Source organism: Andrena cerasifolii, chromosome 5 (assembly GCF_050908995.1).
Source record: "Andrena cerasifolii isolate SP2316 chromosome 5, iyAndCera1_principal, whole genome shotgun sequence".
Lineage (NCBI taxonomy): Eukaryota > Metazoa > Arthropoda > Insecta > Hymenoptera > Andrenidae > Andrena > Andrena cerasifolii.
The window spans coordinates 3,546,167-3,557,272 of NC_135122.1; the positions used below are offsets into that span (position 1 = coordinate 3,546,167).

The window sequence follows — 11,106 nt, forward strand, 5'->3', positions numbered from 1 at the left end:
GCAGTCACTGCGCGCGCGCGCATGCGTATTTGTTTCTACAATCTTTGATTATGCGGCGTCCTCTACTAACCTAGTAGCTAGTAAAGGATGCCGAATGCTTAAGCATTTGCTTAAGAATAAGTAGCGACTATGAATACCGGCCTAAGCATATATTATTCTAAGCAAATGCTTAAGATCATCTTAAGCAACGTCTATGAATTCCTGATGTCTTAAGTGAAATAGGATCGTCTTCTAGAAGATGGTCTTAAGCATTTGCTTAAGAAACGTTTGTAAATACCGCCCTAAAACGGAACGGTTGGCTCTGTACTTCATGCGCAGTATTGGGAAATACTGTGAGAACGCCATCTACTAAAGTAAGTTCTGTAATCGGGTCAATCGCGTTACAGGACTGGTGTCACACAAGTATTGAAACAGTGCAATAACGTTTTTGTCATTAAATAGTCTGTTATATTTTACAAAATCGATCATCAGACAGTCGAAATTCCCAATACTGTCAATTACATGTGACAGCTAACCCGATTAGACTGCTTTAATTTTCGCCACCAGAGCGCGTAGCAGAAATAAGAAAATGCCAATGCGTGAATCGGAACGCACCCATTGTCCTAGGGAATATCCACTAGCTAATACTTCAAAAAAACGCGACTCATATCCAAGCCGATATCTCCTTTAGTTAATAATAATATCTCGTGAAAATTTAGAATAGTATTGTTAAAAAATGTACCTTTTAGTAGACAAACATTGTGTATGATTTTCACTTATACTTTTCCCCCCAAAAATTCTGAACTTGTACGTTGTTTCCGAACCTCTAGAGTGGACGTAACCCCTTAAAACGATTCAAAGAATCGCTACACGCGATAAGCTTTCAAATGCCGGAAGTCAGGGGACTGAGTGACGATCCAAATAAGACACGGTCATAAAAGCAAAATGGATTCTATGCTTGTATATCACTTCATTATTTTGGGCTTATGTATATATAAGCAAAGGGTATGCACTCGAAAGCCGTTCCAAGGATGCTCGCTTATTTAACCGAGTGTCTGCGAACCGTCAGGTTAGTCGATGTGTGTTGAACGTTGCACTTCCGGTTGCGCAAGTCATTAGTTTCGTCGCCATCATAGCGACGAGATCGCGACCACTTTTGGCCGCAGAGCCAGGGAATCGAGGTAATCGTCGTTTACGACGAGAAACCGAGGCAGAGCTCTTGCTCTGCTGAACACACGTGTGCGTAGGCAAGCGTAACACCGTCACATCGGGCGTCGATCATCGGCATCTCGAAGGTCTTTTCTCCATCTTTGACGCTGACAAAACATGGCTTATTGAGGAAGATGAAGGGCCTGCAGAAATACGCCGTTTCTCCATACGGAGGAGACCGCAGCCTCAACCACGCTGGAAATAAGCGCGACCAGATTCGTGCCGGAAATGGAAAGGAACACCAAATTCCCGCAGTCCTCTACGAAGGGGGTTCCTGCTGATTCAAAGAAGACTCAAGGTGCGTTGTTGATCGAACGTCGATCGCTCCGATGACGACGTCATCTTTATTTGCTGACGTCTTATGTGTGTATCTCGTTCAGGAACAGCGATTTTGTCCGTTACGATCCAAGGTATTCTTGAGATTCTATTTTCCCTCCTCGTTTTCGCTAATTTGTATTTCTTTTTTCAAGATTTTTTCTCCGTTCGCGGGTCCGTGAATTATATAAGAATCCTTCGTGTCCTTCAACAGGGTCTCAAGGTCACGAAATGAGCGATAATAATATGTAGAATATTTTATTTTAAACAGCATTATTTATATGTATCAGTGGCAGGTACTTTGTTACAACATTCGCGAAGAAACATTTGCTGTGAATATAGCAAGCAATATGTTTCAGGTTTCGTGAGCAAACGAGCAACTGGTATGCTTGGTCCTCTTCTCTGCACATGAATAAGCGAAAACAAAGCTATTAAAGAGACTTCGATTGTAACAGTGGAGACAAATCTATATTAACCCTCGTACAACGAATGCAGGGTCATTTTTGATCCAACTCTGACAAAGTCGATGCTACATTTCTGATGGCAATGGCAAAATATAGCAGGGATTGAAACGGTTCCGAAAATAACTGTTTCAAACAGTTATATATCGGTTCTGACTGAAAGTTAGAAACAGTTATATATTGGTTCAGAATATCGCTTCTTCATAACTGTTATAAGGAACCGAAATTTCTGACTATATCGATTTTGGTTATGGTTCTACAGAACCGATATTATATCGGTTGTAACGGTTCTAAAACGGTTCTGGAATCGATTCTCGCATCGATTTTACAGGAATTGAAATAAGTAGATATTACGCTTACAGATTACTGGTTCTAGAACCAAACGGTTCTAGAACCGTTATAACCGATATAATATCGGTTCTAGAACTGTAACCGAAATCGATATAGTCAGAAAATTCGATTCCTTGTTACAGTTATCCAAAATATCGGTTCTTCATAACTGTTTTAAACCCCTGCGTACAACGAATGCAGGGTCATTTTAATCCAACTCTGACAAAGTCGATCACCTTACATTTGTGATGACAGTGGCAAAATATAGTATAAGATGCCTAAATTGCAGTAACATTATTTGTAAAAATCATGCAAGAGATACACCGTTTTTATGTATCAAATGTACGTGAATATTTTTTGATGTATTTTCTTATTACTTATTTATGTGGGATTAATTCATTTAGAGGCGTATCTAGGGTGGGGCAAGTAGGGCTCATGCCTCTGGGTGCCAATTGCGGGGAGGGGGGGGGGGCAAAGAAGCCGAAAGAAATAGTGTTTCTTGAATAAATTTATTTGGATGGTTAAGGGTAGTAGTTTACACTTGTTATTTGTTTGCTTTGCATGCCTCTTTAGGGAAGTTTCGAAAAAAACTTGCTGCACTTTTCGGCTTCATTTCCCTCCAACTTTCGTCTCTTTCCCCCTTCAGCTCCAATACCAGTGAATGACCATTAGGCAAAGAAATTATAAATTTAAACATTATTATATATTTATAAATGGAGTGTAGTTGCACTTTTAATATCCTATATTTTTAGTTACGCGTATTAAGCAAACATTAATAAGTACAATTCTTATTAAAAGTATGTCCATAGATTCAACAATTCGGTCATACACTGGTTGGTTTACTCTATTCACTTTTTTATCGTGAAACCCGTTTACCATAGAAATGTTGCTATGAGTCATACTGACCCTGCATTCGTCTTACGCGACCATATCCACCATTCGTCTTCCGAGGGTTAACTTACGTAAAGAACGATCGGTCTTACCCAAATTTCTCTAATAAACCTAAAGTGACAATGAACAGGCACATTTGTTATACAAATATCATTAACCATGGGAATCCTTACATCGGAATCTGGCGTTCATGTATTAGAATCGTTGTTGGGCTTACTTTTATCTTTATTGTAAGTGCCATGTCTCTAGCAATATTACTTTTCATAGTTTTAATCAGGGAACGAAAAAATTCTCGAATCCTCGTTTTAAAAAAATACTGTTAGAACTTAAATGTTTCGTTTAAGAAATTATTTGTTCCTGTGGAATTTTTATTGAGAAAATTGTTACCTTTAGGAACTTCTTTAAAAAGTGTTCTCAAGGTGCGTCTCAGATCCCAATAGAAATTTTTTTATTTTTATATTTTATAAGTCCCATTCCAACTAGAACTTTTATTTTATCGGTTCTCCTGGGAATTTCCAAATTCTTGTGTAAGGCAGAAGTATACAAAACTAAATTCCAGTACTATTTCTACAGATATTACTAATAACAAGCACGTCCCAAGGACCTCGCGTCGACGAGAACCAACTGGCACTAGTAGCTTCTCAAAGTACGAACAACCACGGAAGTGCAATGTACAGAAAGCAAAAAGTTTTGATAAGAGACCAAAACCTAAAGGACAATATTATGGCAGTTCAAAGGAGGATACCAAGGTTCGTACCTTATATTTAATTGTTCTATCATGTTTAACTCTTTCAATGCTGTGCACTCATATGTATTTGGCAAATGTAATTAATGTACATATTCAACTTGTATTCTTGACAACAGGGATGGATTTGCATATAGCCTAAAGCCGGGAATCCACCGGGAAGCTAAGCTAAGCTATGCTATGCGATGCTGTTTTAACGTAGCTTTTGGTGGAAACGGTTCCATAAGAATGTATTGAAGCTAATTTTTATAAAACGTAGCATGGCATAGCATAGCATCGCATAGTATAGCTTAGCTTCCCGGTGGATTCCCGGCTTAATGCTGAGTTTACACCTGACGAGTGTTCGGCCGAGTGAGCCCACTGAGCACTCGCCCAGTCTGAATGCATATTCTAGTACTCGGCCGATTAATCCGGCGGGGAAGATTTTCACTCGGCTGAGTAGCAGACCCATGACTCGGCCGAGTCACTTGTCAGGTGTAAACCTACCTTTAAATAGCCTGCAGCCTAGGGTGGGAAATTTCAGGTCGAAAAAAATTGAAAAAGATAGCAAAATGTTTTTTCCTCTAACTTTTTATTATTTCATCATTCTAAAATAAAATGTCTGTGTATTTTCCCTAACGCCGAAGGTGATAGGTGATCTTTAAACATAGGGGCTTGAGGCAACTTTAAAAACAATTCACTTCTCTTCATGTAGCAAATCAGCAATAACTCATGTGAGTTGTCATATCGAATTAATTTTAAAATTGTCTCAACTCTTTTAAGGGGTCATATACGTTTCTCGGCGCTAAAACGTAGTCAATGTTTGCGAGTGATTCAGGGATAAACTATTAATCCGATTGGTTTAATTCTTTTTATGTTTTATAGGTATAGATTATAAAACAGGTATGAGAGAACAGGTATCAGATATTCTTTTTCTCGCAACATCATTTTCCAAGACGGTGGGCATGATAATTACCTCACCGTTCATCCGATTAACTTCATCATTTATACACATATTCTACGTAAGATTCGTTATCGGTTAACGGGAGCTTTTTTTAATTATATTGAAGCATTTTTGAATAACAAGAAGAAATGTACAACTTTTATAGCGAAAATCACGACCATTTTCTTCAGTGCTACTTTTTGTGTTACCATTGCTGCAAATTTTTTTTTCGAAAAATGGCACTTAAAAAAAGAATTAAACCAATCGGATTAACAGTTTATTCTTGAATCACTTGCAAACATTGACCACGTTTTAGCGCCGAGAAACATATATGACCCCTTAAATTAAAATATTTGATGATATTTCACGGAAAGGGCGGTAGACGCTTGTTAGCCTAGGGGTGCCAATCTTCAAACACGCCCCTGTTTAACAAGTGTATATTCAGCAGACCTCGGTGTTTGTAAAATATCGATATCTTTAAAAAAATAATGATTTTGCATGTTCACCTTTGAATTATTCTGCATGGAAAAATTTAATATAACATTTATTCCTCAATTTGGATGTTAATTGAGCTTCCTAATGTGTTCGTAGGTAGTGCAAGCAGAGTCAGCTGAGCCTGGCTCAGTCGTGGTCCAAGGAAGTAAAAAGCAGAATTTGAATCATCTGCTGAATTTTCACTATGAACCGCGCGATATGCAAAGTGGTTCAGGAGCATGGAACCACGGGAAATCGACAAAGGGTTATTCCCGCCACAGTAATAGATGGTTTCCACCAGTGCAGAGACACAAGTACAACAAGGAACAGTTTTTACAAGCCAGGTTTGAAATTGAAACAGATGATTTAATATATCTAGGTGTAGCCACCCAGAACAGAATTTATGGAGTTAGGTAACAGGAAAGTAGGGGAGTCGGTGTGGAATCGAACAAACCTTGACTGGACATTGATCCGTTAAACTTTCTTCGCGAACTTCTAGCTCTGATATTCTCCCTAACATAAACGAATATTCAATGAACACTCTCTGCACTGACAGAGCATATAAGTAAAGAATCATTTGTTTTGAGGAGTTTCCAACAATTGGTAACGTAGCTGGTAAACGCTATTGGATGATTGACAGTAAGGCCTTAGATACATAGGCGTTTAACGCCGCGTCAGACTTTCTCGATTCGATTTGCTTGGAGACCATGACTAATGAGATTCGAAGCGAGTCTATCGGTCATGAGCCCATTACTACTCGGAGGTAAAATTATAATGCGCGATCTGTAACACGCCGCGTGCAAAACGTCTATCTGCGGTCTAAAAGGCAGTCTACAAATGTCTGTTTTCCCCAGCTCCTTCAATTTTTCTCTGGGCAGCTACACATTCAAGTTTTATGTGTATGTATTGAACGTGATTCTTCTTTCAGCTGTCAGTTTGTTGTAACTACCAATGGCAATTATTCATTATATCTGAATGATCCCGATGCTCTAGTTGATTGGAAATTGGTTGAACAAATTGTAAGTCACAAGTACAATTGTTAGAAGGCTCCCGGAATTAATCAATATTTGACAATTTCAGATAATTCATAGTCCTGAAAACTTATCTTGCCCAATCTGTTTGTGTTCACCGGTTGCTGGAAAAATGACACACTGCGGTCATGTTTATTGTTGGCCCTGCATTCTTCATTATTTATCGCTGTCAGACAAAACCTGGCGTAAATGTCCTATTTGTGACGAGGCTGTTCAGAAATCTGATTTGAAAAGGTAATGCGTCAGCGGGACACGAAAATGAACGGAACTTTACCATTTTATAATCTCGAAGATTAAAAAAATCCCTTCTTATCTTTCGCTCTCAGTGTCACCGAAATTACGCAGGACACGTTAAATTTGGGAGATATCGTCACGTTACGTTTGATGCGCCGTGAAAAGGGATCGTTGCTTGCAGTGCCTTTTGGGTCAATAACACAAAGCCCAACAAATTTCTTCCCAGCTTCGGAAACAATTAGCAGACAGGTGTATTCGAAACTCCTTATCGCGAATACGAATGACGTAAGGAGCTTAGACTCTATAAAGATGACATACACGTAACTATGAAAACTTCAATGCTCTTCTACGAAATTTTTCAGGTCATGAACATCATCGAAAGGGAACGTGCCCAGTTAAACTTCGAGCTATTGGATAATCCTGATTCACCAGAAAATTGTTTCATCGAACAAGCACTAGACGAACTTGCCAAACGGGAGGAAGCATTGATGCAAGAGGTAACACTAATTCGCTTTAGTAAAGTAACGTTTCTCTAATTCTTTAAGGCATTATTGAGATTTCTATGTATAGGTAAAATCGAAACCAAAAGCAGAAGTGTCTATGGACGAGGCTACTGCTACACTGGAGCAGGAGAATGACACTGAAAAATCGGAGCCAGTTCAACAGGAATTCCACGACTGTGAGGAAACTAATAATATTTCGAGCAAAAAGGATGTAGAAAATATGGACGAAGAATCATCCAAGAACGTAGGGAATTCTAGTGGTATTCAATCAACTTTGGGCATGCAGAAATTCTTTTACTTTTATCAAGGTATCTACTTGATAATATTTATGTTTCGTTTCTCTCAATGAATTTATATTACAAAATAAATTTATTTCAGCTAACGATGGGCAACATTTATACCTTCACGCGATGAACGTAAAGATGCTGGAAATGCAGTACGGAAGGCTTGAGAACTCGCCTCACGTAATAACAGGGAAGCTTTTGGAAAAAGAGGGTGGGAGTCTTACAGAAGATCTAAGACGTAGAGTGAGGTATCTGTGCCACTTGCCACTTACTTCTCAGTTCGAAGTAGCCGAAATCGAGTTGAAACCACCGATTGTATCGGAAGAGGTTCTGTCTTCGTTTCACGGTGATTTTCTTTGTCTATTAAATAAAATGTCAGTCGATCTGCACTGAAACTTAAATCAGCATCGAAATTATTCCGTGCAGATCAAATTGCGCTGAGGCACAAACGCAGGCAACAGCAAGAACGCGAGGAAAGAAAAAGGGAGAAAAAGATCACCGAAGAAGAAAACAAACGAATGGGAAAGTATCCAACGCCTGTGGTGCACATAGATTCACAACGACATTTCCCCCAATGGCAGCCAGACTTGTTGTTTTCAGAGTATGTATATTGTCTTATATTAGATAATTAGATACTTGTTTGTAGTGTCACTGAATAATACAGTGTTCCGTAAGGGTCATTCCATGCGAAGTCGGACACTTTTCGGAGTAACATTTCAGATTTAGGTGAAACTTGGATATGTTGTAGTCTTTAGGGATATATGAACGTATCTTGACGGATTTTTCAAAATGTCAAAAATTGTGGATCTTACAGCTCCATGAAATATAGTGTTAACTTTTTTTCAAAAAATTATAACTGTTGAACTAACAAACTGATCAAAATGAGCTTTTGGGTGCTTACAATGAAGACATAAGAGTATCGAATAAAAATTATTTCACGGGACAAAAACAAATTGTTGACCATTTATTTTGCCTCAAAAATTTTTGGTAAAAAATTTGTTTGTGTCCCGTGAAATAAATTTTTATTAGATACTCTTATGTATTCTATTAGAGTTTTATAAGATTTATCCTATAAACTTCGATTCATTGTGCCATTTAGTCTTCTTCTAAAGTTTCTAACAAATATTGCCCAAGATAATTATTTGTACTATATAATCATTCAAAGAATTCCCCTTATTGACAGTTTTAGAGCAAGATTGCATGTTTCCGAGTGCTAAAGTAGGAGACAGAATATTTTTTCGCTAAGTCGACGTTCCCACGCATAGATATGTGAACTGCAGAGTTAAAGCGTTACCCTTGTTTGCAGGGATAGCGTTCCATCACCACAAGAGTCTGCGACCTCAAGCGTGGCAAGCAGTCCATCTTTGAGCACGTTTGATGAAATTGTTGCAAGCAGACAAGCTGACAACACAACTCACGAACAGGGACCATCGTTCGCGCAGATGTTACGAAATACCGGCACACGTAAACCGCAGGTCGCTTGGCCGTCTGTGAGCTCTACTCACGGGAAGTCTTACTCGAGCATGGCTCAATCGTCATCCAAAGACACCGAGGAAGAGGATTACGCCTCGGTGCCATCGTACAGTCAGAGCTTCCTTGGTGATGCCTTGCAAGCCGCTTTGGAACAAACAAAGTTGTCAAGTACGCTTTATAAATTTATAACTAGACGCTGGTTGTTTGTGCAAATGTAGTGTATCCTAGGTGCGGCAGAACTCGAAATGAATCAAAATTATTAGTACAGATTTGTCCCCTTAAGAAGACGCTCGGTGAACAAGCCACCCCCTTAACGAAACGGTATGCTATTCGGGCCGCCTTTCGTCTTTGCTGTCTCCTGTTAATTAAGTACTACGATGCCGCCGACATATCGAACGAAATTTATGGCTTGTCGCCGTCGCGTGTCTTCTTGCCTCGTCCCCATAGCGGGACAACTCTGTAGAGCCAAGTTTTATACGTAATTGATAGATATTAATCGATTTGACTAGCTCGCCCGAATTTAAATTGGCGGAAATGAATTTGGCAGTGTTATTTCTTCTATTTTCTATGAAAAATATACATTTGTATAAACATTAGCGGTATATTTGTGATTTTATTTTTATTATTACCACTATTATTTTTAGGATCAACGATGGATGGTGGAGGAAAGAAGAAGAAGAAAAAAGGGAAATCGACTGTACTGTTCGCAAATACTATGGCGCATTCATCTTAATTTGTTGTCCTTTTAATGTTTGCACTCTACGTTCTTATTTTCAACTTTCATGATTCAGTTGTTTCGTCACTTACTATATTCTAGATTACTTGCGACACACGTTAGAAAATTTGTGAAGTCTTATAATAGCAGTAAATTCTCGTTGTAAGATCGCCAATTTGTTCGTTGCATGATTATCTCTATCCTCCCGACTGAGAAGATCCCCCTCGGAACCAGAGAAACATAAAAGACGACGAAATTCTTTCTCATTCGCTCTTCCTTCTTTGCCCCATTTCACACATTCACGGCGTCCGTTTAGGCCCGGTGTAGACGAGCGGTTTGCGGCAGTTTGCCGCTGCGTTCATTCGCGGTGTAGAAATACGTGCGTTCGTCAAAACCAGCGCTGTCCGGCGTAGGGGCTACTCACGCGCCTGCTTCTCCTTCCAATCTATCTTTCCCGCAGCGTGCCTTCCGTTGTCAAGAAGACCGCGCGACGCTACGAAGGCTGCCATGACGGGCTAGCCTGGCTACCGTCTTCGCGGTTAGCGTCGCACGGTATTTCTGACAACGCGGACGAGAGTGGGAGAATCCCAAGCTCACGCGTGAGCGACCTTGGACAGCGCTGGTCAACACGAACGCAGACATGCCGCCTAGTAGCCGCAAAACTTTGCGTCCCGTGTGAACTGCTTCATATAAATTTATGTTCTGCTAAAACGCGCGCGGCAGATTGCCCGACGGCAAACTGTCGCAAACCGCTCGTATGCACCGGGCCTTGTACGGTAAAAAGAACGAAGATCATATGAGATCTTTCACACTTGCCGTCGCCGCATAGACGGAAGACTTCTATATGATCTTCGCAATTTTTAGCGTGAAAACGGTGCCGTATAAACGGATTCCGTGCATGTATGAAACGGGGCTTACTCACAAGGTGAGGTTTTCTTCGACTGCCGACTGCCACTATTGACAGAACGTAATAAACATCAGCTCGAGCCGGAACACGGTGCTAATCGCTTGCACCTTGCACTGTGCACGTCGTAACATGCTGCACAGTCCGAAGTGGCGATCTTACACCGAGAATTTACTGTATATAGTGTCCCATTGCACGCCTTGTCAGATTTCCGTCATTGTATTGTCGATTATCAAAATAATTGTTTTCTGTAGCAGCCTATTCTGCTTGCCAATAAAATTTCATTTCCTGGAAATTGTTTCCAATTGATTGCCTGTTAAGGCTGCCGTTCAAATGGGCGGCTGGCGACTGCGCCACTAGTGCAAGGGAGAAACAGATACTTCTCCCTTACACTAGTGTCGCAGTCGCCAGCCGCCCATTGGAACGGCAGCCTTTAGTAAGATACTTCTATATAATGCAGTAACGAATATTTGCTGCATTTTAAACGTTACCCACAAATAGGGAATACAATCTCGGGATCGTGATCCTGGCTGTATTTTTGGATTCCAGTTTTATATTTTTCAGTTGTTCGTAAAGTAATTCACGTTTTTAAAAAAATCCCGAAATTCTTGGGATTAGTTATATGAAATCCCGGGA

At 40.0% G+C, this 11,106-nt stretch overlaps 1 protein-coding gene across 2 annotated transcripts; it reads left to right on the forward strand.

Moving 5' to 3' along the window:
• The first annotated feature begins 1,050 nt into the window (after window positions 1-1,050).
• Window positions 1,051-10,765, forward strand: LOC143369236 (E3 ubiquitin-protein ligase RNF10). Of its 2 annotated transcripts, none has more exons than XM_076812917.1 (12): window positions 1,051-1,486; window positions 3,759-3,934; window positions 5,504-5,670; window positions 6,255-6,345; window positions 6,407-6,591; window positions 6,684-6,876; window positions 6,954-7,088; window positions 7,162-7,402; window positions 7,473-7,724; window positions 7,805-7,979; window positions 8,685-9,019; window positions 9,496-10,765. In XM_076812917.1, exons 1-12 carry the CDS (start codon window positions 1,417-1,419, stop codon window positions 9,582-9,584), a joined length of 2,109 nt encoding a protein of 702 aa, XP_076669032.1. In that variant the 5' UTR covers window positions 1,051-1,416; the 3' UTR covers window positions 9,585-10,765. The 2 variants fall into 2 exon arrangements, with proteins under 2 accessions (XP_076669032.1, XP_076669031.1); XM_076812916.1 differs by having other exon boundaries at window positions 1,052-1,486; window positions 5,444-5,670.
• Window positions 10,766-11,106: the final 341 nt, after the last annotated feature.

Excerpts from the sequence above, each read along its gene's own strand:
- LOC143369236 (XM_076812916.1), top strand. The coding sequence starts at position 1,417 with ATGGAAAGGAACACCAAATTCCCGCAGTCCTCTACGAAGGGGGTTCCT. Across the intron at positions 5,671-6,254 it reads GAACAGTTTTTACAAGCCAG|CTGTCAGTTTGTTGTAACTA; the intron begins GTTTGAAATTGA and ends TTCTTCTTTCAG. Across the intron at positions 6,877-6,953 it reads TTATCGCGAATACGAATGAC|GTCATGAACATCATCGAAAG; the intron begins GTAAGGAGCTTA and ends GAAATTTTTCAG.